The 27,336-nt window shown below is 36.5% G+C and overlaps 1 protein-coding gene across 1 annotated transcript; it reads right to left on the reverse strand.

Annotated features, from left to right (window-relative positions):
- Nucleotides 1-208: 208 nt before the first annotated feature.
- Nucleotides 209-26,707, reverse strand: camkva (CaM kinase-like vesicle-associated a). Its single transcript, XM_079628794.1, has 11 exons — nt 26,568-26,707; nt 6,815-6,922; nt 6,481-6,612; nt 6,192-6,266; nt 5,579-5,717; nt 5,180-5,300; nt 3,684-3,759; nt 3,186-3,322; nt 3,015-3,093; nt 2,544-2,631; nt 209-2,238 (listed from the first exon to the last, which is right to left on the reverse strand). The coding sequence occupies exons 2-11, from the start codon at nt 6,907-6,909 to the stop codon at nt 1,987-1,989; spliced, it is 1,194 nt and encodes a 397-aa protein (XP_079484920.1). The 5' UTR covers nt 6,910-6,922; nt 26,568-26,707; the 3' UTR covers nt 209-1,986.
- Between the last annotated feature and the right edge of the window lie 629 nt (nt 26,708-27,336).

Below are 27,336 nucleotides of genomic sequence, written 5' to 3' on the forward strand. Positions count from 1 at the left end.
TACATGTAATATGGATTTTTACTACTGCCATAGGCTACTTGCCAAAAATAGATTCACATCTGTACACAATATAATATAGGCTATATATATATTATATACTATATGTAATATATAATATAGCAATTGCTATCAGAGGACACAGGTTTTATTTGCAAAATGTTTTGTTTAAATTTAGTACTAGATCAGAAATAAGAAACACCATATACTTACACTGTCCAAAAACATTTATTCTGCATATCGAGTAACAAAATACAGAAGCCACAAATAAACAGTGACAAATACTTTAGGCTGAGCTGATAGGCTACATGAAAATGCGAATCACATTCACACACATATTTAACTGAGTTTACGATCACTTATTTTTCTGCTCTGTCTTCTATTACGAAAACTTTTCTCAGAAAATATATTTCAATGTTTACAGAGCCTGGAGTCAGTGCATCCTAAAGAGGAAAACATAAACAGGGAAAAAAATTGATCTGAGGTCAAACTATTGCACATAGAGGTCAAACAAAATGTACGTCCTTACATTACCTTTTACATTACGGAGATAATAACAAATACAACTCAGTGAAGCTATATACAATGAGTAGATTTAGCAAATGCTTAAAAATAAACATGTGATTGTGATCACCATGAGGTCATGCTAAAGACAGTTAAGTAAAACTAACAACATTAAACAAATAAATAGGCCATAATGGACAGTAGCTACAGTGGGATTTGCAGTTTAAAGACATTTTGTTTAATCTCTCTCCACATGGACAGTAAAAATAAAGTCTGAGTTTGGCAGAATACATTAACTGGACATAATACACACGGCTATAAGATCATGTCGAGAACACAAATGACCATCAAGAGCAAATTGCTTGGCTACCTGTATGAAATATGGCAGGAACATCTTATCACCTGTATAGCAGTTTCACAGTATTACAGCAATATTCATATTGCTTCATTTGTACTGCACATTTACAGAACGCTCTGGAAACCCATAGTCCTCAATGTATAAGACTTAATGACACCAGGTGCATTCTATATAAAATGCAGTGCTCTTCAGAATACAGATATAAGGGCAGATTGAATAAAAAGAGCTACATAATTTCCTGTAGGATTGTACAGCGAAAGAAAAAGAAACATGATTCAGCAGTACAAAAACACCAAATAATATTAATGGATATGATGATAGTATTGATAATAACAGATTTGTACATTACTGAAGTACAGCAGCAGTTTTAATTGCTAGTTAGCCAATATTATGACGCAAAATATGTATATGAGTTGTAACTCAGCAGCTGTGCTCTTCTGCATCAAACAGACTATTGGAGAAGGTCTATATGAAAGTCTACATCAAAGTCCAACCTTTTCTTTATTTCATAAATATACATAAAGCATAATAATATACATTTTGTTTGTGTTTTAGGGCATTATCTTCTATAATGGCTTTAAGATTAATCTCTTTAGGTTGTATTTATAAAAATAATAATAAAAAAGGTTCAAGACTTGCAATGTGGGATAAACAAAGGTCTAGATTAACATATCATAGTTTTCCACTTGCAAGTTTCAGAAGTGTAACAAATAAAGCTGAAAAAATAACCACATAAACATAACTTAACACATACAGGTAAACTTAAAACTAGAACCAAACAAATAAACTGTAATGGCAGCAGAGGTTTGGAGGAGGAATTTCTGAATTGGTTTGAATTAACAATGGCAAGTTTTGGAAATTAAATCAAGTGTGTGTTATTCGAGAAGTAACAAACAATATTTCTTTGATAAATCTATTTAAGAAAATACAGACAGACTACTATGGGTCTGGGATTTACATTTTAAATTCTTCGTAGATTTTGCACAAATGGAAATGTAAAATGGCGATCAAGCTTTTTAAGCACAATTGAACTTTGCTCCACCCATAGATTTCAATATGGTGCTGCTCTATTTGTCACTATATTTCTCTTAATATATCCAGCATTCTATTCCTCTCTAGTCTCCCCACTAACGCTGCTGGGATGTCAACATCTCTCCATTGCACCGTGTTGGAGCTGATGCCTCCTGCCCCTGGGCCTCGGGGTGATCTTGGCCGACCAGGGTGCTGTGGGGAGGCACTGGTGTGGCAGCCAGGGGAACAGGGGTGGTGCTGGGGGTAACCGGTCCTCCTGAGGCTCCCAGTGCAGGACTAGAGGCTCCAGAGTCACTCTGATCTGGAGCCCTGAGTCTCTTCATCATGGTGGTCACACGAACAGCTTTCTGTGTAACAATAATAGTAATGATGTTTTAATATATATATATATTAATATAATATGCTTGAACTAATAATAATAATATGAATTAATAAATGAAAATTAATTTTTAATATGTAAACCCATCAAAGTTTTCGTATACACTAATCCTATACTACTGTTTGTAACATTTTAAATGTACTGTCTCTTATATTTAATTTAATGCTTGCTGAATAAAAGTATTAATTTCTTTAAAAAAAATGTACTGACCACCAAACTTTTGAATGGTAGTGTATCGCAACGCAATGACTAGACACAATAAGATCATCTTACCTTCCATTTAGCTTTAGCAAAGTTTTTCTCGATCTGAGCACAAACGCCATCTTTGATGTTCTTGTCTGAGGCAGCATTACCAGATATCCTAAACAACAGACACACGCAAAAATTTAAACATTACTGCAAAGATTAATTACAATAACACTTTAAAATAAGGTTCATTAGTTAACATGAACTAAGAATGAACAATACATCTACAGCATTTATTAATCTTAGTTTATATTAATTTCAACATTTAATAATACATTATTAAAATCAAAGGTTGTATTTGTTAACATTAGTTAATGCACTGTGAACTAACATGAACAAACTATGAACCGCTGAATTTGTATTAACTAACAATAACAAAGATTAATAACTACTGTAACAAATGTATTGCTCATTGTTAGTTAATACATTAACTAATGTTAATGAATGAAGCTTATTGTAAAGTGTTACATATAAAAGACACTGGAAAAGGCTGCTTACCACTCATGGTTGATGGCTTCCTGTGCAGTCAGTCTTTGGTCCTGGTCCACGTCCATTAAACATGCAACTAGGCTTTTTGCTGCAATTCAGATGGCGAAGTTGAATTTGTGTTTCGATCACAACCCTATAGATTTATTCCAAACATACTCTACAGTGATTTTACTATTGTACCTGAATCTGAGATGTCATCCCAATAGGGCGAATCAAACTCGTATTCTCCAGACAGAATTTTCCGGAACAAGTTCTTATCGTGATTATCATATTCATCATCATCTGTCTCCTCATAAAAAGGTGGGTTTCCTGACAGTCTGTTGAAAATGATAACATGACCAGAGCGTTAAAATGTCCTAGGGCAAGAAGATAATTCAGACTGTAGCATTACATGTGCAATTGATTGTTTAGGAGAGATTAGGAAGAGAACAGGAAATGCAGTGCACTTACAGAGTGGCAATGGATCATCTAACACGCAATGTGACTACAGGAAATGGAATGTACATGCTGATGAACTCATGAATGACTCCAAGGACGTGTCAGGCAAGTGACTCCAAAACAGATATCTATGGGGTCTACTAATAAATAAAGATCTCATTCAAGACAGCACAATGAAATTAACATGTTGGACTGTCTTCACAATGAATCAAATGTATAGATGATGACGCATGGACTCACAGGATGTACATGATCACCCCGATGGCCCAGCAGTCCACTGGTCTGCCATATCTCTGTCTGCCAACCACCTCTGGAGCTATAAATGATGAAAAGGTGAACTTGATTAAAAAATAGAGTTTAAAGCGCATATTCTTGGACATGCAACGTTTGTGCTCATTTTGGTTTCATACATTTTTGCACAACATTTATGATGTAATGGCTAAAAAAAAGCTGTTTAACCATCCAGTAAAATTATTTAAAGGTCCCATATTGTACATCTTTCTGGAGTTTTATTTGAGGTTTTGATGTCCTTAAGAATATATATTTGACAAAAACCATCTCAAAATATTTTTACAGCTTCTTTCTCAGGAGCTCTGCAGATTGAACGTTAACGTTAATTTAAACTGTCTGTAAACAAACTCAGAATTTTGTAACGTTACCCATGCAAGGAAATTACACTAAATGTTAGTTTCTGTGAGCAAAACAAAAGACACAGAGACTGAGTGAACTCAATCTCACCATCTTTAACTCAATAAAAACAAGAGACACCAACTGTCTGTTACTTAGGTAAACAAACAATGTATTTTGTCTTATTTTTTTTTGTCTGGTTTCCAACAGATATTCTATCAATGCTTGTGGCAACCATAGACTGTACAAAACAACATGTCAGCATCAATTTAGCAACACTAAAGTTAGTGTTGCATATCCGTTTACAAACTATAATTTCAGATTATGCTGGATCCATAATGTAACATAAAATGTGTTAGTTTATTTAGCCTACGGGTTGCGAATTTGAGGTCATACCAAACAATGTAGGGACTGCAGCATCTTTAATGAGTAGCTTCTTTGAAAAACCAGCATTGAATTGTGCCTGATTGACAAAGCAGTCACTTGAAATGTGCAGAACAGACAGTTAAGGTCTAACTAAATTGCTGTGGTATTTCCGAATAAATAAACATTAGCCACTGGTCTATTATATTAATGTTGTTCGGAAGCCTGTACAATGATGTAGTTTCCTGATATCCATCGACTGAACAGCATTTTCTCAACATGTTTCCGGGACTGAAGACGGTGACTGAAGTAGTTCTGACGTCACATTTTTACGGAAGTCACAACGGCTGGTCGAAAAGGCCCAGCTACTTTATGCAGGCTGTGTGCATTTGTCTGGATTGACTGTTTTGAAACGTATAGTTACCTAGACCTCTGGTATCATGAAAAAAGCCAGGAAATTTCAGTTTTGACAATATGGGACCTTTAAAAAAGTTACTGAGACCTTGAATGCAAATTTTAATAATTACAAAAAAAATTATTTTATTTTACTGCAAACCTCACAAAAAGTGTTTTTAAATTGATTTTAAAATTGTTTTTGAATTCATTGTCCGTATGAATTGTACCGGTATATATTTTTTAAATAACTTAAATTGATCAGTGTTACATCATTGACCATAATAGTTATTAACAAACACAAGTCATAATATAGGGTGCAGTTACACCTGAAACTGACACTTTTTCCTTACCAAGGTACTCTGGTGTGCCACATGGCTCTTTGATGAGACCATTTTCCAGTTTGGCCAGGTGAAAGTCACTGATTACAATCTTGGAGTTCTTCAGACGGTTGTAGTAGACCAGATTTTCCAGCTGACGAGGTGAGATATAGTAGAACAAGCAAGACATTTTATTAAACCTCAAGAACTTCACCTTGCAAAACCTTTTATAGGAATTATAAGGGTTGAATTAAAAACCAAGAGATGAAAGTCATGTCAATGATAAAACAGAAGTGTCCTTTTTGCGTTTAAATTAACTCTTTACAGTAAAGAGTTAATTTAAGCAAAAAGGAAAATTCTGTCTAGTCTGAGATTGTATTCTGGTGCAATACTATGTGGTGACCATTAGATGGAAGTGAAGGCCCAAGTCACCTTTAGGTTTCTGTGAACGATGTGGAGAGAGTGTAGGTAAGCCACAGCCTCAAGCACCTGCCGAATCACATTGCTGGTGTCACGTTCTGAGTAGTAGCCCTGGTCTAAGATCCAGTCAAACACCTCCCTTCCTGTGGCCCTGAAGTAAAGCCAAACCAAATATCCACATGTGATAGTCAAATTTGTGCTTGCAATGTATAAAATAATTGCACAAAGATGTCCACTCTTTGGTTTATAGATAAAAAATGATCAAGTTACAAAAAAAGCAAATGCATCTTTACTTAAAGAAACAGTTCACCTAAAAGAAAAAATGGCAGCATTTCAACCATTTACAGTTTGAAAACCCCAGTCCATACTACTGGGTAAATACTGTTTGCTTTTCTATTATATCTACTATCATTTATATTATATATATATTTAGTATGTGTGAGTTCCACAGAAGAGAGAAAGTGACACGGGTTTGGAACACCATGAGGCTGAGTAAATAATAAAAGAATTTTCATTTTTGTTCAAGTATTTCTTTAATCTAATCACAATGGGAGCAAATAGTATTCATTCACATTCTTGTATGTTCTTTCCCCCTCTCACTCACAAAAATTCTCAAAGCACTTACAGCTCCAGAAAGAGGAAGTACTCTTTTCTCGTCTCAAAGACATCTACCAGCTGGAGGATGTTATGATGCTTCACCCTGCGGGGAGAGACACAGAGAAACTGTGACACTGTGAAAGGAAGCAGGCTGAAAAGAAATCATGACTATCTGCAAAAATAAAATCATTTGCATGGTAAAGAGTCGACTGCATTCTGCTATTCTTTTAAAACAAATTTTAGCACTGAGCACCATCTGCAGGCACCTTTCTTCACTAAAATGTGTAACATGTAAATAACCTGTGCGGAAAACGTACATTTTTAAGATGAGGATCTCGTTTTTGGCTGCTTTCCGTACTTTTCTCCCGTCTTTCTTCAGGAACTTTTTACAGGTGTACATTTTCAGTGTGTTCTTGTCCTTCGCCCTGAAGATTTCACAAAACTCCTCCCTGGTAACGCAGACAATAAACAGTGCTATTGAGTCAACATTGAAAATCTAATTTAAACCTGGAAAGAATTTTTGGAAATAATTTGTAATGAAGAAAAAAAAAATATTAATTTAGAAAGTGCAAAAAAGGAAAATTTTCTCAAGCATTTTGCACAAAAAGATTACTATAAAAGAAAATAAGAGGTAGATAGATTTGTACTCACGATTTCACTACCTGTCCCAGGTCATACTTATCGGTGACCTCTGAAGGACTGTTGTAGTCCTTCTTCTCTCCCAGAGTCAAACAGCCAAATGGCATGGCTGCTCCTGCCCTGGAAAGCAAACACAAAATCATGTTTTTTCAAAAGAATCGCATGTACTACTGGCATGAATGATCACAAACCATGCAGTTTATTGAGGCAATGTGGGTTATTACTTGAACTTATTATTTTAGTTTGGTGCATAATAAATTAAATTTACAGCACATTGAAGGAGGGACGCAAACTATATCTAGGGACCAGAATGAGATTTGTGCCAGTAATAAAACACCCAGAACACTAGCATCATAGTGACGAGTTTAGAATGGGCAAACGACACTAATGTTTTCTTCTGAAAATGTTTTTAATTATCTTTACTATGAGATGATATTTCATTTATATAACAGCATTGAATAAGCAGCACTATGCTTTGGTACTTTTTAATTCATACCATGATAATAAAATACAATACAGTTCAAACGTGGTCAGTAATATTTTTTTTGGAAAGAAATTAATAAGTATTCAATATTAATAAGAAAGAAATAAGTATATTTCATTTAGCAAGGATGCAATGAAAATTGTGACAGTAAAGACTTTTACATTGTTACTAAAATGTTCCATTTCAAATAAATATTGTTTTTTTGAACTTCCTATTCATCAAAGAACATATTAAGCTGCACTTTTGAAGGATCAAAGGAATAAATGACATTTTAAAATATGCTTTAAATTGTAACAATATTTCACAATATTACTGTTTTATTGTATTTGTGATCAAATAAATGCAGCCTTGGTGAGCATGAGAGACTTCTGAACGACCACAAACTTTTGAACAGTGTAACATACACATAATACAAGCAAAAACCTTAAAAGGGCCACTGTCACAGCAATAATAACATAGTCACAAATCAACACTGCTCCATCAGTCTAATCCTCCTTTATCTTACATGTTCAACATTGCCAAGAAAATGATCATCCTCTCAATGCACAATAACGTTGATGATTAGAGAATTTTTGTGTCTTCTATCCACCCTTTGAGTGCACATTTTAATTGTGCATGTTTTGAAAAGCTGTTGTGTTGATGATGGTGTGAATTTAATAAATTATGAAGAGTTTTTGCTGTGAGGCCTTGTGATGCCGCTCCACATTCATTCATTGACAATTAAAATGCGCACAGTTGTTTCTTTTTTTCCTTCCATTGAGCTGCAAGTGAGCTCCGCGACCCTTTGCATTTCTCTCCGTCTAAGCCAGAACTCAAAGAGGAATAAATTCTCATTTATCTGAGAGCGAGAGAAAAGTCGGTGAGAAAGAGGGGGAGAGAGAGAGATTTGGCAGACAGCACACTCATAACCACACATGAGTAATGCCTACAATTTATTCCAAAAGTGACAATTTCCACTTGTGGCAGGAAGTAGCTCTGAAAAATTCGGATTCTTTGAACATGGAGTAATCATACTTATTTATGACAGATCTGAGAGCAAGCAATAGGGAAAAGACCAAAGCGACATCAGACAGATACAAATGACATTAATTGAACAGTCTTAATTTAGTTACATTTGGATACTAAATGATGAGCGATATTGGGTCCCATCAAAATAAAATATAAACTGATAGAACTAAAAATGAAAATTATGTCATCAATTACTAGCTCTGAAACTTGAAGGTGTGTACGTATTTCTGCTGTCGAACACAAAAGAAGATTTGGAACAACATGAGGGTAAATTATAATTTTTGGGTAAACAATGCCTTTAAAGGTGGAATTCACTGGTATACATTTTTAATAAAACCTGGCAGTGAAAAGTTATATTTTGAAGAAAAATAGCAAAGATCCTTTTTTCTTTCTTTTTATGATCTGGTACCAAGATGACTGTTCTTTCTGTTGCAATTCATCTTAGAATAAAACATATAATTTGGCCATGACAAACATGGCTTAATTTTTTTGTGTATCACTAGAAAGCATGATAGCTTAGCATTTTCTCTTTGTGTTAGAACTTGCTTTAATGTGCACTTTTTTAAAGGTTTCCTGGGGCTTTATTCCTTTGGTAATAAACACAACAGCGTTTTACATTAAAATTAACTAATGAACTGGTGAAACGACCAAAGAAGAACACAGTGCTCAAATGCATCACACGCAGAGCCCAAAAGTCCCCAACCAGTGTTAAATTCCCCTTATGCAGCACATCATGTGATACTCCGTTAGTTTAATCTTCTCTGAAGAGCCTGAATAGACTCTCAAAACTCTGGTGAATCTTCTACAAATGTCACCTAACTGTTTTGAGAGCTGGGAGGACAGCTATTATCTAATGCAGTATAACATACTGAAAGAAACGACAAAAAGGCCTCACACAAACAAGCAATTACGCATCAGGCTGGCAGTACAATTGCACCACTGCTCGGGTCTGACCCAACAATTTGCCAAACACCATGACAGTCCTCAATCACACTGAAGCTCCACCGGATAATGTGACATGATTTTGTCTCTAAAGCCTTCAGGCTTTTAACATTAACAAAGAACCAAGACAAAAACCAGCACAATAGTTCACATGCACTGCACGCCTCTGAACTCTGCTGGGCTTGAACTTACTCTGTCTGAAACTCGCTGTTTGATGTTACAGTACAAAAACATCCTATTTTCTCTCCTCCACTCTCCCAGAATAGTCCAGAAAAGGCAGGAGAGCAGACTGAAGCATCATTACCACCCAGCAACGGAGTATCAACCAAAAAAAGAAAAGAAAAAAAGCCATTCCTGATATCCACTGTAAAGGGGGCATTACATAAATTACAGGCTGAGAGAGAGGCTGTTTGCTTTGCCCGTCAGAGGAGCACTAAGGTCTCTAATTAATCTCCCCTTGGCCCCAATGATTGCAGGAGACACTAGTTTTGCAAGGCCAATATATGCATGGTAATGAGGGGAGAGAGGTGCTTTAAAGACAGTTCAGTTCGGAGAACAGGAGAAGAGATGTTTAAAAACCTAACTGGGACTGATGTATTTAGTGATGTTAACGTTTTGCATAAGCACTTAAAGTGTGAGTATCAAATATTTACATTTAATCATTTAGCAGACGCTTTTATCCAAAGCGACTTACAAATGAAGAGCGCAATAGAAGCAGTCAAATCAACAATAGGGCAACAATATGCAAATGTCGTGACCAGTCTCAGCTAAACCAGCGCAGAACACGTAGCAAGGATTTTTTAATATAATAGATATAGAATAGTAAGTGTTAGTATTATTAAGTTAAATGTTGGCGAAAGAGATGCATCTTTAGTAGATTCTTGAAGATGGCTAAAGACTCAGCAGCTCGGGTTGAGATAGGCGGGTCATTCCACCAGCTCGGAACGGTCAAGGTAAAGGTCAGTGGAAAGTGATTTTGTGCCTCTTTGGGATGGTACCACAAGGCACCGTTCACTTGCAGAATGCAGGTTTTTGGATGGCATATAGGTCTAAAGTAATGAGTTAAGATATAGGGGTGCAGAGCCAGTGGTTGTTCAAACATCAGTGCCTTAAATTTGATACGAGCAGCAATTGGCAACCAGTGCGATTTTATGAGAGGTGTGACGTGCGCTCTTTTCAGCCCGTTAAAGTCCACTTTAGCTGCAGCATTCTGGACCAGTTGCAGAGGTTTGACAGTTGATGCTGGAAGACCTGCCAAGAGAGCATTACAATAGTCCAGTCTGGATAGAACAAGAGCTTGGACAAGGAGTTGTGTAGCATACATTAGCGTCCTAATGTTGTATAAGACAAATCTGAAGGACTAGGCAATTCTAGCAATGTGGTCTGTGAAGTTTAACTGATCAACAATCACAACTCCAATGTTCTGGCTGTCCTGGGTGGAGTTATGGTTGACGAACCCAGCTGAATGAAGAAGTTGTGATGAAGTGCTGGGTTGGTCAAGACCACAAACAGTTCTGTCTGTGAAAGATTGAGTTGTCCTTCATCTAAGAAATGTCTGTCAGGCAAGCCGAGATGCAAGCATCTACTGTCAGATCGTCTGGTTGGAATGAGAGGTAGAGTTGTGTGTCATCAGCATAGCAGTGATAGGAAAAATGAAAACCATGTTTCTGAATGACATATCCTAGTGATAATGACATGTAGATGGAGAAGAGAATTGGTCTAAGCACCGAGCCTTGAGGCACCCCAGCAGTTAGACGTTGCGACGTAGACACCTAACCCCCTCCATAACCCCCTGAAGGACCTATCTAAGAGGTAAGACTTGAACCATTGGAGTACTGTTCCTGAGATGCCTTTCATCTTGAGGGTTGACAGGAGGATCTTGTGATAAAATGTGTCAAAAGCAGCAGACAAATCCAGCAAGATGAGTACTGAGGATTTGGAAGCTGCTTTTGCCAGTCTCAGAGCCTCAATAACCAAGAGCAGGGCTGTCTCAGTTGAGTGTCCGCTTTTGAAACCAGACTGGTGGTTGTTCTGTTCAAGAAAGAGAGACTTGGTTAAATACGACTCATTCAAGTGTTTTAACAACGAATGGGAGAAGGGATACCGTTTCTTAAGCAGTGGGGTTATCCGAGCCAGCTTCTCAAATATGATGCATCATACATTTAATCCTTAAAGGGTAACTAAACCCTAAAACAACTTTTTTTAGGTAATGATCTGTAAGACTGGGGCTTTATTAATGCTGTTCATTGATTCAAGTATTTTTTTTGACATTTGGGTATAAAGTGTTCTATTTCTACAATATATGGTGTAAAAACGTCTGAGTGCTGCCCTCTTCAGGTTGAACGGTGGCTACTGCAGTTGAATTTTCCTATTGGCAGTTGTGGTACCCTGTGATGTAAGAGAGTACCAGCTAACCAGCGTACATATTAGACGCGCTGCTTTCAGGTCTTAAAGAGACAGTAGCCCTAATAGTAAACATGCAGCCGCTTGTCCTTAAAGGGATTGTTCACCCAAAAATAAACATTTTGTCATTCTTTACTCACTCTAATGTTGTTCCAAACCTGTATTTATTTATTTCTTGTGCTGAACACAAAAGAAGATATTTGGAAGAATGTGGGTAACCAGACAGTTGCTGGTCCCCGTTGACTTCCATAGGAAATAAATATAGAAGTCACTTGGGAACATCAACTGTTTGGTTACCCACATTCTTCCAAATAACTTCAACAGAATAAAGAAACATATTCAGGTTTAAAACAACTTGAGAGAGTAAATGATGACAATTAACTAAACATTTGGGGAGAACTATCCATTTAATGTTAATAAAACAACATGTGCTTTACAGCTTTACTGGGGGTATGGCTTATCTAAATGAGATGTAAATGAGCCCTATTGTCACTCCCAGCAGCAGAGAGGTGAGAACTGCTCAATCTTTAGAGGCAGATTTCTCCACTTTGAATTTTTTTGAGTGCCTACCTTCAAATGGCCACAACTTCTCCAAATATTATCAGATTACCATGTGTTACACATCGTTGGAAAGCTTGGAGACTACACTTTCAGAATCTGTGAATAACTCAAAATGCTCCAGAACCGACTCGTGTCCCTACTTTCCGTGACCGGTCACATATTGCCTGTGGGTGGAGTCAGGCTCTGACCAGGGGTTTAGTTACCCTTTAAAAGCATGAATGTTTCGCCAATCATTATTACATATTCTGGTCTTTAGTGAGCCAGATCTATAAGATTGTGGATGGATTTCTAACTGCCGCAAAAACTCTCCTGATACTTTCATAACAATTGGAACTTGGAAGGGATCAATTCAAGCAGATGCCTTTTGCAATCATCACTGTCATTGTCAAAGTTAATTTCCCCAGTACATTCAGCATCTGGCACATATTTTCTTGATCTCAACCATATTCTCAAAACTATAATTTTCAACGTCTTCAAAATCAAAATTTTGATTGCTGACAGCTTCTTCACAAGATGATCCACCATCAAGTAACAGTAATATTTGATTGTGTACAGTACTTGCTATGCAGTAAATCGTTGAGGCAAGTTTTGCCGATGATACTTGTGTATTCTTTTGTTTTATACCTGCAATAATTATGAGTGAAAAATCATTGTGTATCAGACATAAATTCATAAATTGCGATCAGACATCGCTTAAATTTAGAAAACAGACATTCTTTAAAAAAAAATCTTGCTATATTGTTTATGATGAATATACTGATGAATGAAGGCTGATGTCTAACTTTAAAAAAATTCATGAGGGGTAGGGTTGTGAATGATGACCAGGATCGATAAAGACCCGAGGAATCTCTCAATCATCCTTGTATTGCATTGCATAATAAGTTTTGCCCCCACTATAAAAACTACAGAGCTTTGATCATACAACTAAGCAGATAACATCTTACTAAGATATATTAGTGGGAGATATAGAGTGGCATCTGATATTTACATGGATATTTACAAGTTGTCTGTTATACCGCTGTAACAGCCTCATTGCTTTACATAACCTCATTGATTTACAGTTATCAGAATTTCATCTTATTTTTTGGTCATACGTTATAGGGTTAAGTTGAGGTAGGGATACGGTTAGGATTAAATTTCTGGACAGGAATGTTGTTCCAGGATCAACCAAATATGTTGACTCAGGAACCCGTCTAACTCAGCGAAATCAGAACGTGCGTATGAGACACAACGGAGATAGATTTCATTTGTGATTTTTCTTTATTTTTCCTGAAAGGGCCTCATCACATCTGAGGTGCATGTAAAAATGCAATCATTACAAGTCTTAAAAAAAGAATGTTTATTTGGTAACACAATAAACATATAAAATAATCATTTGGACTGTACTGTCTCAGTGGGAGCTGCACTTTTTATTTGGCAGCAGAAGTTAGGAAAAGGGCAGATGTGAGAACACCAGGGAAATGTATTCCCATTTTGAAGTACATTTTGAGTGAGCAAATTTGTAAATGAAAAACTCCTCTAAATGTTTCTAGCTGAAGAGTTACTCGAGCTTTGATTCAGCAGGGAGATATCACAAATGTGCTCGTCTAAATCTTTTGAGGATTGGGGGTCATCTGTGCCTCTTGTATTTCTGCATTAGTAAATAATTAGACACAATATAACCCTTTAACCTTGTTTCTGATAAATTATGCAATCCAGCTCCACTATTTGTGTGTGTGCATCTCTTCGACGGGAAAGCTGTCTGTGCTCTGTAAAGCTGAACATTCAGTTTGAAGCCTTGAGCATTGTTTGTCTCTCTCTCTGCAGAGCTGCCAGCCGTGTCTACATTTGCTGTCACTCAGCCTTTTCTATAACACATGCTGCAAAGCTATATAGTGTTTTAAACTGCCTATTGAGCTTAACATCAAATAAGATTTTGTAATAGTTTCAGCCGGGACCAGCATTGTTCAAACAAATAATGATGTTTGGATTAATTTGTGTGCTGGGAGTTTACCTGGACTGTTTAACTATTTACCAGAAAGATAAAAAAACAGATGAGATTTGCCCTAGACAGCAAATGGAAAGCAAATGGAGACTTTTGTCTTTTGTGTCTCAGATATTTCTCTTGAGAAAAAAGAACATCTCACATGCATCTACTCTAGAGATTCAAAAGAGATCTCAGCAAAGTTTTAACTGAGCTCAGATTTGCCAAGACATCAAAAGTCAGAGATTTCACTAACACTTACAATAAGGTTTCATTTAAAAAAAAAACTAAAGCATCACTGTGAGTCTTAAGGCCGAGATATACTAACGGCGAAGATATTTTTGTTCTTCATTTTGGGATAAAATATACTGCGATATACAGTTATCGAACATCTGATGCTGCTTACACTGATGAGAGAGAGGTTTAGATGAAAATGTAAATATGGGCTGCACGCTTTCCTCTCAATAAACAAATAAACAAACAACAAAATTGAGAAAACAGCAAGCATTTTTAAAAATAAAACATAAGAAAAAACATCTGATCATAACAATGTGGATATGTTTGCACAAGCTCTGCAATTCGGCACTCTAGTAAAGACACGTCACGTTTATTTATATAGCACTTTATACAATAGATTGCTTAATTTCAAGCAGCTTTACCATATTAAACATGCAAAACAGTGTCAGTGTCTCATTTCATCAGAAGTACAACTTAATTTTCTACTATAAAGCAGCTCTCCAGTGTGTTCATGTTTTCACATACAGGTCAAGTCTGACTTCAACAGACTTGAGGAGAAATTAACTAGAAAAGCTTTCCACAGGAAAGAAGGCAGAGCCTCCGCGAACAAATACCTATTACGTAATCACCACAGACCAATGGTAGTATGAAGGTGTTTATCAGCCTGGAAAGTTCTGGAAAGTTCGCTTTGGCAAGCCGTTTCGAACTCCCAAACCGAACTCCAGTTTTTTCAAAGTTAGTTTTGGCCTAATTTTCACCATGATTTTGGCTTCATTTTCATTCTACGATTTCGCTTGAAGTATACCGGGGCCTTTAAGCTATGAAAGTGCAACATTTTAGAAATTAAAATTTCTTCGGAGCAGTTTTTAAAAAAAAAATAAAAAATAGTAAACATGCACAAAATGAAGAAACAGAGAAACATGTACGTAAATGTCTTACAATAACCCAGTTACAATTTGTCCTGTAATTCCATTATGTGTGTGTGTGTGTGTGTGTGTGTGTGTGTGTGTGTGTGTGTGTGTGTGCGTGCGTGCGTGCGTGCGTGCGCGCGCAGATGTGTGTGTGTGTGTGTGTGTGTGTGTGTGTCTATGTTCAATTAGCAAAATGCCATTTGAACATTTAATACTCTAAATTGGCCATCAAGCCTCCATCGGCCACAACAAGTGTGTTTTATTCTCCTCTTAGCTAAAAAACATGCTCTCTAGCAGCAATCAAACAAATGAAGAGACATAACATCAATTAGCTGTGAGTCAACAAATGGAGACAGGCATTATTTATCAAAACACATTCATATAGATGAGTTTATTTTTAGAAATGGGTACTTAGTAATCTAATTGATGGTGCATCATGTTGTTTTGTCTCTCATTTGGCACAATCGTAGCATTAAGCTGTGTGTTGTAAATGTACTCTGGCCATGAAAGCTGAGGATTGATTAAAAACAAGGGAACTGTCCCAAATCATATGACAAAGGGTGACTGTGCGTAATCATGGACATTATAAACACAATAATTGACTTTTCTTAGTGGAAGCTTAAAGATAATATACAGTTAAATCATTAAAAAATTAACTCAAGTCAATATTGCCAAGTAATAAGCTGGGATAGTGTACAGTCAGCCTTACATGCATGACACATTTCTATACCCTCTTGCCATATAACGCACAAAACTGTCGGGAGACTAAAAATGTATTAAAGCCTGAGACATCCAGACACCTCAAGAAATATTAAACTGCAACCTAAATGCTGCTTCTGAGTCTAAAAGAAAATCCAATACACTTCAATGACCTACACAACTGTTTCCTAAACACATAAATCTGTCTAGGATGTTTTACAGTTTTAAATAGCTTTAGACATGTTTTATATAAAAAAAACAAAAATAAAAAAAAAACACGAAAAGCCTCTAACAGAATGTCAGACATGCGCCTTCTAATGCTATTCTTGTGCTTTCTAAAGTCAGATTGTCAAACTGACCCTACCACGGAGCTATGAACAAATGATGGACATTAGAAGAAGACCTGAGGCTTACAATCTTTATCGTAATAATCTTTCTCACCAACTGTTGTAATACAATAGATAAAGACCTCACTAATTTACATAAAGCAGGAGGAATGAAATTTGCATAAACCCAATGACCTCCACCTAATATACATTCGGAGAACAGAACTCTCATTCACAGTGAGCTCATATTTTCAACACAGAAAAAACACTTATAAATAACATTGTTTTTTACCACATTATCTAGTGTTATTCGGCAAATTATAGTGTTCTTACCACATTACCTAGTGTTACTTATACCACATTATACTATTTACAACAATATTCTTCACAATTATATTACTGATATAAATTACTCAAATGAGAAAGAATACACCTTGCATTTGCATCTATTATACTTATATTGGGCTGGACGATTTTTTTAGATTAATTAGAATTCGATTTAATGTTTTGCCATGATTTTATTATTTTAAAAAATCTTAACAGGCGTTACAATTACACGTGTTGACAATTCAGCAATGTTAACAGTAAACTGATCCGACATGATGGCGCGCCTGATTAACCACTCTGTGACGCTCTAGGAATGTAAGACATCACTAATCTTAAACCTGTCTAATGAGAAATGTGTAATTGCGTTGAAAAAAAAAGAGAAGCGGGCAGTGGGATGGGAAAAAAGCAAAGTTATTTGAAAAAGTTAAACTTTTTATTTTAACCTGAGTGCCACGTTTTTAGAACGCCGTTTCATGGGTGAGAACGTGAAAAAGATCGTGAGACACGAGATTTGAGACACTGTTTAAGATAAGTTTGTACAATATTTGCCTTCATATTTCATGCATATTTTGTGCCGAGATATTTAACAAATAACAATTCATTTGTTTTACATTTATACCATGTTGATCACTTTGTGCACTTGGAATATAACTTTTTTTAACCAGATGGTGAATAAAGAGAATGTTACATTGTAGTTAAGTTTTTAAGTTGACTAGTTAAACATTAAAAACATAAAAATCGAAATTGTGTATCGTTCTGAAAAAAATCTAAATAAACTTTTTTTGCCATATCGCCCAGCCCTAACATATATATATCATCAAAATGGGTAAATTATGCTTAAAGTCCCGCTGTGGTGAAAATCAAGCTTTTAATGTTGTTTATATGTCTACAGTATGTGGTGTTTTTAATATGCTTTAAGACAAACCATGTGCAAATTCATGTCAACACCATTGCTGAGTATTTTCTCCTTAAAACTGCAGTGAACCAAAGACAGTCTCAAAATCGCTGTTTGAAATCACTGATGTTTCTGATGTCACAAACTACCTTGTAACCAATCACGTCAACGTGTGATCGTCAACGAGACCTCTGAGCTGGTGTGAGTGAGTGGAGGCGGGGTTAATTTGCATATTCATAGAACCGCATTCTAAATAAAGGCAAAGGTGTAGAGTTACATTCAAGCTATTTTAAAGCATGAAGACATTTTTTCAAGGAAATGTTTTTTTTTTTTAAATATGTAATTTTGGTGATCAAAGACTTATCGACTACAGGGGGACTTAAAAGCAAATGATCTGAGGAAGGTGCGACTTTGAACTGACCAAATTTAGAAGTGTAAATCCATCCTACACTAACAAGCAAAAATATAATAATTATAATAATTTATACATTTAAAATCAATCTTCTCAAAACTGAATTTCTCCTATTTGGTCAAAACCACGTCATATCTTACGTATGACTCTTAAATAACGCAAAACACCAAATTTCTGGTGATTCTATAGATGGACACCACAGGCCTAGCAGACAGCAGGATACTTAGGCCTCTTCAAAGGGTGAATCTTATCAAGCTGTGGTGAAACAGTAGGTGCCAGATGGCTTAGTACAGCACCAACACACACACGCACAAAAAAAAAAAATCTCCCTCTGATGTTACAACAAGGAGAATTCTGACACAAACGAAAGATCTCACGACACATTAACTACACATTTTATCCATATTAAAACGTACAACTGTACTTTTTGTAGTGTAAACGGTCATATGGAGTGTGAGTCAAAACATTCCTGAGACTTAACAGACAACATCAAAGAGCACAATACAACCTTCAAAGAGGGCAGTGCATCTTATCTTACCTGTCTAATGCCTCCACAACGCCACAAGCTGCTGCAGTCAGAACCTTCCCTTCCCAAAAACACTCGCGTGGTCTCTCTGAGCAATGGCTAATTGGAGGGATTCTGTGCGTATTAAGAACCCTGGATTCGCTTCACACCCAGTCGGCTAATCTGTCCATTCTGTTCCTTATGTTGTTTGTTGCCTTGGTTACAGTCATACATAAATGCAGTGGTACAGTACAGTGCGGCTGCTTTAGAGTAAAGCCAGCAGTAGTTGGGCTGGTGGATTCAAGAGGAGGGGAGCTGGTCATTGCGCAGCAATGCACAACACAATTCTACATTTAAGGACTCAAGAAAATCTCTCCCTAAGGCATGCTTGGAATATGACTAAAAAGTTTAGATTTGTGTCCTTGACCAGTGTGAGATGACTTTTGAGAGTGTTCGATAAATCCCACTGTACTATTCTGCCGTGCAAATGTAATCGGTCCAACTCGACCTGCTTCGAGGATGCACAGCTCTTACTGGCCTACGTCCGTTACACAAAGGCAAAATGCAGTCACTACTGAGTTATGACAGTTGTAAACACAATGTTTTTTTTCTTCCATAAGGAGGTTTGGCATCACAACGGCATTGTTTCCAGGCAGACCTTTAAAGAACGCAACACACACGTCTCCCGGAAATTCTGGAGAATTTAACCAGATTACGACTTTAAAACTGTTTCCCATTTTGTGTGCCATATACATCAGATGTTCAGCCAACAATCCGAGGGTGTGACGTCTGAGGCTGAGACTAAAGATAATGAAACTGAAGAAATTAAGATGAAGGAATGAGCAATGCAACACTTCCTCTAAATAAATATGTGAGTGTCAGAGCAAATACTAACTAATTAAAACTAAGTAACCAACTATATAAATAAATTAAATAAAATGGTTATTCATCAGGAATGGATCATGAAAAATTATCTATATATTACTGGTAGCTGGAGTGGAGAAGTTGGAAAATAAAAGGGTTTCGTTTTGTGACGTCAGTAGGAAGACAATGCTATTCGATTATTTTTTAACCCATAACTTTCAGAAAATATTTTTCACAGACTGCAGAAAAATGTGTTATGCCACTGCACTGAACAAAGAGTGCTGCTCAGTTAACTTCATTTCCTGCCTGTTCTGGGCATGCTTCCACCGAAAAACATTGAGGGTGGATCACTTAACAACAAGCACCCGCCTCATGATAACACCGTTTCCCAGGCAACAAAAAAGGAGGGAAAAGCAATAGCTTCTTGATTCCAACAGACTATAAAAGCAAAGATGTTGCTCTATTTTATCCTATGGCTGCTTTTCAAGTATTAGCTTGTAGTGAGAGAACCACAGCACTTCTCAAGAGAAGTCTCAAATTCTCAAGCTTTACCTCGGAAGTCTGACATCAGACTGCTCTCTTGCGGAGTTGGAAATAGTTTTGGGAATCAGTGATGGGTGTGTTAGCAGCAAACAATATTTACTGAATGCTGGTAATATAATAAAACATATCCCTCCGAGCTTTCCACATTACACCACTGGGCTTCCATATTCTCATTGCTACTAAACCATTGTTTTCAAAAAAACTGTAACAGCTAAACCTAAAAAAAGAGACAATTAAATATAAAATCTGAATTAAAAAAACGATATCAGACCCAGTTTACAAAGACAAAAACCCTCAATATTCTCAAAAGAATGAAGAACAACACTCAATTAAAAAAAAGAGAAAGATATTGTGATCAATGAAACCCTACTGAACATTTAATTAAATTGAACTCGAGCTAAAAAAAATAGACTTTCCAAGAGAACCATTATCTAATGTTACTGGAAATATTATGCAGCTGTGGTGCTTTAATATCCCATGAACTTGTGTGAAACTAATGACTCCAACAAATCCATTAACCATGTCCATAAGTCCAGCTCCATTAGACCTGCATGGACTAATGCATCCCCAGATGGTAATGGAAATGTTGACTATGTGAAATGAGGGGGTGGGTGAAATATTAATTAACATCTCCATTTTAAATTCCCATTTATATTTGAGTTTGGACAGTCAAATCACAGTCACTCTCTGAAGCTAGCAGAGCTAGCTTAACCACTAAATTAACCAATAAAAGAGCTAGCTTTTATTTTACTTTCACTTAACCAGAGAAGTGAAAGTAAAATAAAATTGACAGACACAGTTGATTGCATCTCATATTCATGGTAAATAAAGTTATCAGTTTTGAAATCAGTTTCTTTTCTGTCAGGAGACAGGACAAATTGAGATACTCTTGGGGGAATTAATCTAGGTCATGAGGGCATGTGTCATGTGTGATGCTGAGTTTTATGGGCCCCCGTAAAACTCAGAAACTGTAGATTCAGTTCTATTATTTTTCTTCTGTAATTTTTTACTCCAATCTCTATTCTCTCATTCACACACAGACACACTGATACTCATCCTCTTATTTTATATCTGTAGAAGTTACTCCAGGGAATTTGATGTCAAGGTTTCTATTTAGACAGAAGGAGGTTTCTATTTAGACAGAAATAAAACAGATAAGATCTCGCGATCTCAAATTTCTCGGCTATAGTGACACTGTTTTAAGCATTGATTTTATAGATATAGTCATGTGATGAGTAGGGGATTAAGACTAAATCAGGTTATAACAGTTCTGCTGCTTTAAGGCCCACTGAAGTGCCTTGAAACGTGCAGCTTTGTATGATGCGTTGACGTAATCTCCACTGAAACAGGAAGCTAAGGCGGGACATATTGAATGGCTCCTCCGCCTTTTCAAATAGCCAATAGCGTTTAGTTTACCTCACAGACTGCAGTTGTATACTTGACAGCACCATAGAAACGAATCCGAGCGCTGATACATTGGATTCAATAGTAACGTTGGAGGTGTGAATAAATTCTAGCCATTTCATTCTGAAAACGGAATAAAACTTAAGTGTTTGAGCAACCGAACACACATCTCCAATATTGCTCTGTGACGTGACAACAGTAGTGATGTCCAGTTTGTGAATGAATCGTTCTTTCAGCATTTGAACCGGTTCTTTTTTTGTGAACCGGTCGAACCAGTTCACCAAATCGAACTGAATCATTCAAAACAGAGTCAGCGCTGATCCGTGCCTGAAAGTCACTCCGAACCGAAATAAACAATATCCCGGAGTATACAGTATGTCACTCCAGTAACTCCGACAGTTAACTGAGAGAACTGATGAGCATGAGCAGCTGACACTGAGCATGCGTTTACTGACAAACGTATATTCAGGTACAGCCACAGTCGCTTTGGCCAGGTGGTATTTATCATAGGGGGCGGGACGCTTCAGATTCTAGAGAGCATTTGATTGGACAGAAGATATGATGAGAAGCTGAAGTCCACGGTGACGTCATAAAAATCTGTGATCTATTTTAGCAGAAATGAGAGACTAAGTTTTGAATGCTTATATCTCCTAAATGCGAATTTTGTCATTTTTTTGGAACACACACGCTTATTTATAACTTTAAGGCTAACACATTCATCCTAAGAAAAAAAAAAACGTAAATTTTGATTTCAAGGGGCCTTTAAAGACAGGTTTAGACACATCTGACCATCATTCACAATTAAAAATTTATTTCTATTGCATTTTCTACATTTATTACTTCCAATGCAAGCATGCTGTAGCTAGCCGATAATATATTATTTTATATGTTGTAAAATAGCAGATTGACTGATGCATTTAAAGGTATTTGGCACTATTCATATATATTTTAAATACAACCTATGCTTTTACATAAAGCCTTGTGAAAAAATACTATTGTCTAAAAATAAAATAAATTTAATTAGATTAGATTTAGATTTCAAGAATTATAAAGACTGCATTTACGAAAAGTTTTAGTCAATTAAATATTTTATATTTATTTATAGCTTAGGGTTATTAAAATTAAATTTTAATCACTATTTAAATTTGAATAATTCTTAATTTTGTTCATTTCAATTTCAATGATGTTCAAAATGTAAAATACCGTGATACGTCCATGTATTCCATGATTATTGGAACTTTGTAAGAACAATCAAAGGTGCTTTATGTAATGTTTTTCGACTAACGCATAAAAATAACATAATATGCTTGTAGATACTTAGGAAACATTCTAAATTCAAATACTTCTTTCTTGTGTTCTGTTCCGTGTCAGAATGTCTGTTTTTGTTTTGGTCTGTGTGATCCCGCCCACTGCCAATTTACTCCATAGTATTTCGACACCCCGGGTTGCCGGTTGGAGGAAAACACAGAGTATTGCCATGGAAGCCAGCAAATGAGATTGCAGATTATACCTGACTAAAATGCCTCACCCTCCATCTAAAAAGCTCTATGACCAGAGGCATATTAAACTGGATAAATCAACTCATATAAGTTGATAAACTTATATAAGTCGAACTCAAATAAACTTACAGTGTAAGGCTCAGCTTCTTCCATTGTCAACTGCGCTTGTTCCTGTTGTGTGTCCTCAAACTGGCAACCGGGGATGGGGACGGAGGAAACAGATCTCTCCAATATTTCCAATTTTGGCTGCAGTACCCATTTCAACCACCAACTGTCAATATTACATAATGCACCTGCAAACAATTGCTGCATCTAAAATCGCATACTCTTAGGTACTTATTTTGAATAAATACTTGCTTCATGACCACTAAAAAAGTATGTTCTATATAGTATTACTGTGTGTAGTATGAATGTAATCTGGACGTACTTCATTCGTCATGTGGTCATTATCACCTGACCTACCAGCGTCAGTTGTGTCGCTTCACTGCCATTCACAGTAAAGTGTCCATCGTATGCACTTCAGAATCTCGCCGGAAGTAGAAGGTCATCTGGGTACTTTCGACGACTCTTTTATGAGTACTGTGAATTCGGACATACTTCTTTTGTCACATACTGTTTTTCGCCCTATACTATAGTAGGGAAGTATGCAATTTCAGATGCAGCCAGTGGTTTTCTGTTTTCCACAAAATTACACACTTACGTCTTCAGTGTCGCATGATTCAACAGAAATCATTAGTATGCTGATTTGGTGCTCGAGAAACATTCTTATTATTTACAATTTTGAAGAAAAAAAATTAGGATGAAAAAAGTTCAAAAGAATGCCAGGTATTTGAAATTGAAATATTTAGTAACATTATAAATGCCTTTTCTGTCACAATTCTACACACCCTTGATGAATAAAAATATTCATTTATATATATATTATATAATTAAAAAAACATTCTGACCCTATTTTTTTTTATGGAAGTTTATGAAACGTTATGTTAAAAACAGAAACAGCCAAAACTCTGAGCACTAATATTTCTGCAACATTGAACACTTGAATGGTGGAAAAGAGCACATTAAAAAGACCTAATCGCAGGATTATATTTAGTTTGGTTGTGTTTTTTGGCAACCTTCGTCTGAGACACTGACCAACAGGTTGTTGAGAAAAGATCTGGCTAAAAACTCTTCTAACTGTGGCCAGCAGTCCGCCATTATAAAAGTGTATTGTTTTGATTCAGTTTTGGGAAAACTGTAGTGGGGAGGGGGAGGGTGTGCTCTTGTTCATCACCTTTGGTGCAGTGCGGGTGTTGGCTGGGGGTGGAGGTGGGCCAGGTGTTATGTTATATAAAGGGATGACGGGCCCTGCTAAGAGCTCTGGAGAACAGGATGGTGTTTTGAACAGAGGTGGTGGGTGTTTTAGCCCGTGGGTTGCATTCACACACACATACTGTACAGACACAAACACGGTGTCCGGGCTGCTTTGTGCTCGTCTTCTATGGGAGCCACAGAGAGCAAGGTCAGTTATGCTATTCTATCTATTGATGCCATAACATCATCAAATCTAGCAGATGGACTCCTTTGAGCAGATAAATACACAGATAAAATTGTCAGACAACAACAGTGACAAAACAATTAAGAGGTGGACAGACAATACAAACTGAACGAATTTTAGAACAAAAACGAGATTCATACTATTTATCTCCTCTTTCAGGAGTAAAGAAAACAACAACTAGTGCAACAATCATTGACTGTTACATAAGAAATAATTGCCTCTCAAGCAATACTGTGACCACTAAATTACAGGCTGAGAGTGTTTAAAAGAAAAACCCTAGGTTAAATACAAGTTAAGCTCCATTACCACAGAAAAAAAACCCTTGATAAACATAAAATGTTTACAATTATGGACTCACAATTGAAGTCTATGGGGAGAAGTGCGCAACAGTCCATTGTTGCAAACACACACACACACACACACACACACACGCACACATACCAATTAGAAATGAGCTATAAAGATGAAACGATACATGGCCACCAAAATATAAAGGACTATATAATTTAACGATCTTGAAGGTAGGGGAATCAAATTAAATGCCAGGTTTATTGTAATCATGTTAGTGGATTTTAAATGACAGAACTAGTTTCATTTGAATAAGAAAGTTATCTTAACATGTAACATCTACAAAAACGATGCATCTGCAGGTTTAAAAAGATCATGCCTGACCAGGGGAGGGTTGGAACAGAACACCTTCCATTGTGTGTCTGGACGGTGGACACACAATCTTTTTTTTTTTTACTCCAAGACAAAGTAGCATATTGGTTGCACCACACACACACACACACACACACACACACACACACACACACACACACACACACACACACACACACACACACACACATATGGTTTGCATTATAAAATGTCTGCTATTTGTTCACATTTATAAATTAAATAAATGCGTAACACTTCACAATAAGGTTCATCAGTTAACATTAGTTGACTACAATAGTTAACATGAACTAAGAATTAATACTTCTTCAGTTTTTATTCATCTTAGTTAATATTCATTTCAACATTTCCTAATACGTTAATAAAAATCAAAGATTGTATTTGTTAACATTCGTTACTGCCCTGTGAACTAACATGCACAAACAATGAACAGCTGTATTTTTATTAACTAATATTAACAAAGATTAATAAATAGTGTAACAAATGTATTGCACATTTTTAGTTTATTGTTGTTAATACATTAACTAATGTTATCTAATAAACCTTATTGTAAAGTGTTACCAATGTCATGATGATCTTATCTCTATAATGAATGAAGTAGCCTATATTTGATCCACCACAATAAAGTAAAAAGTAATGTAGAGTGCTAGGGTGTAACAGCAGTACTCTCTGTATTTTACACTAATTTAAGTATATAAGTACATTTATTAACCACTTTAATCTGAGCATAAATATGGGACTTACATTTGAGATATATATAACAAAAATACAGACGCTGAAACAAAACCCTCAAAATGTCATTATGTGCTGGATTGGGCAATGTAGTGTCATGAACTGCAACAATAAAAAAAAGCAAAATTTCAAATCTATTAACCGTAAGAGTGTAGGCACTAGGCAGCATACATACTAAATGTGTACTGTCTACCTGTAAGTATTTACCGGTACTTGGTTTACAAAAATACAGATCACACTGTTGGCCAATACCACACAGAATTCTGAACATTCCAAAATTGCACTTTTATCATCTAGCAAAAAGGTTCAAACTCACTTAGAGTCTAGGCTACTGCACTGGTGGTGGTGGGATCAACTTCTAATTAACATTAATTTCAGAAATCAACAGGATGAACTGATGAATTAGGCTACAGAACTTTTTCTGTCAAGAAATAACGAACGAAAGAAAGAAACAGCAGTGTCCGCTTGCGCACAACATGCGAGTGATGATTTAGGTTTGATGTAAGCATACTTTTGACGTAGCCTACAGTTAACTGACAAAATTCACCTGACGACGGAAGTTCAAACTGCAAACACATGTAGCCTAAATATGAGCATCATGAGTGTGCGCAGAACCTCTTAAAGTTGTTGAAAGAGTTTGTGCAGTCCGCTAGTTTTAGTTGCAGGTGCTGTCACAGGTGAATTTGCTTCAGAAAAGAAAAATAGCGACCCGGTCTGTTAAACGTAACTGACACAATCTACTACGAACGCGTTGGGTAAAATTAGTAAGGGGAAACAAATATACGCATTCAGCGACAACCTTATAGGTTGAATTAATGTAACCATGAAGACTTACCGAATAAATTGAGCGATTCAGAGAAATAGGTGTATGAAGGGTGGCGTTCTTGATCGCTTCCCCCAGAGTGTCTCCTGATGTTTGAGTTCCCGGTAATTTTTGGCCAATATTCCGCGTGCCACGCTCTATTCGCGCGCTCTGCTGCCAACCCAGAAACCTGCACTTAGAGCGCGCGCTCGATTGCTTGCTCTCTCTCTCTCTCTCTCTCTCTCTCTCTCTCTCTCTCTCTCTCTCTCTCTGTGTTAGAGGTGCAGTATAGGGTTTAGTGCTGCAGCTCAAACTGCTCTATGCTGGTTTAACACAACTATATCTGAGGATACAGTCTTTTTTATTAACATTTCATTAACATACAGGTATTGGTTTGTTATAAGAACACAAAACGTTAAAATGGTCGAAAACAGTTGCAGGTTAAAAAGGATAAGAGTAAAAAGCTTCCATTAATTGGGTCATTCCTGGTATGCAGTACATGTTCATGTCTCTGTCATGTATGTATTTATTGTCTTATTGGATGAAATATTATACTTTCAAAGATTATTTTTTTTTTGTCATATATCTCATTTTGGCCCGGTTTCACAGACCCAGGCCCAGAGATTAATCCAGGATTAGGCCTTAATTCGATTAGGACATTTAAATAGCTTTTATAATGCCAGAAAAACACATTACTAGTGTGCATCTTGAGACAAAACAATGGCACTGAAATCTTTTAAGATATGTCAGTGCAAGTTGCTTTCGGTAAAGACAGCTCAAACATGCATTTTAGGCTGGGACG

Source organism: Phoxinus phoxinus, assembly GCF_949152265.1.
Source record: "Phoxinus phoxinus genome assembly, chromosome: 11".
NCBI classification, from domain to species: domain Eukaryota; kingdom Metazoa; phylum Chordata; class Actinopteri; order Cypriniformes; family Leuciscidae; genus Phoxinus; species Phoxinus phoxinus.

Bases quoted from the DNA above. Each gene is read 5' to 3' on its own strand.
- camkva (XM_079628794.1), bottom strand. From the start codon at position 6,909: ATGCCATTTGGCTGTTTGACTCTGGGAGAGAAGAAGGACTACAACAGT. The intron at 5,718-6,191 runs GTAAGTGCTTTG...GCTTTACTTCAG, and splicing joins TACTTCCTCTTTCTGGAGCT to GGCCACAGGAAGGGAGGTGT. The intron at 3,094-3,185 runs GTACAATAGTAA...TCTGAATTGCAG, and splicing joins GGATGACATCTCAGATTCAG to CAAAAAGCCTAGTTGCATGT.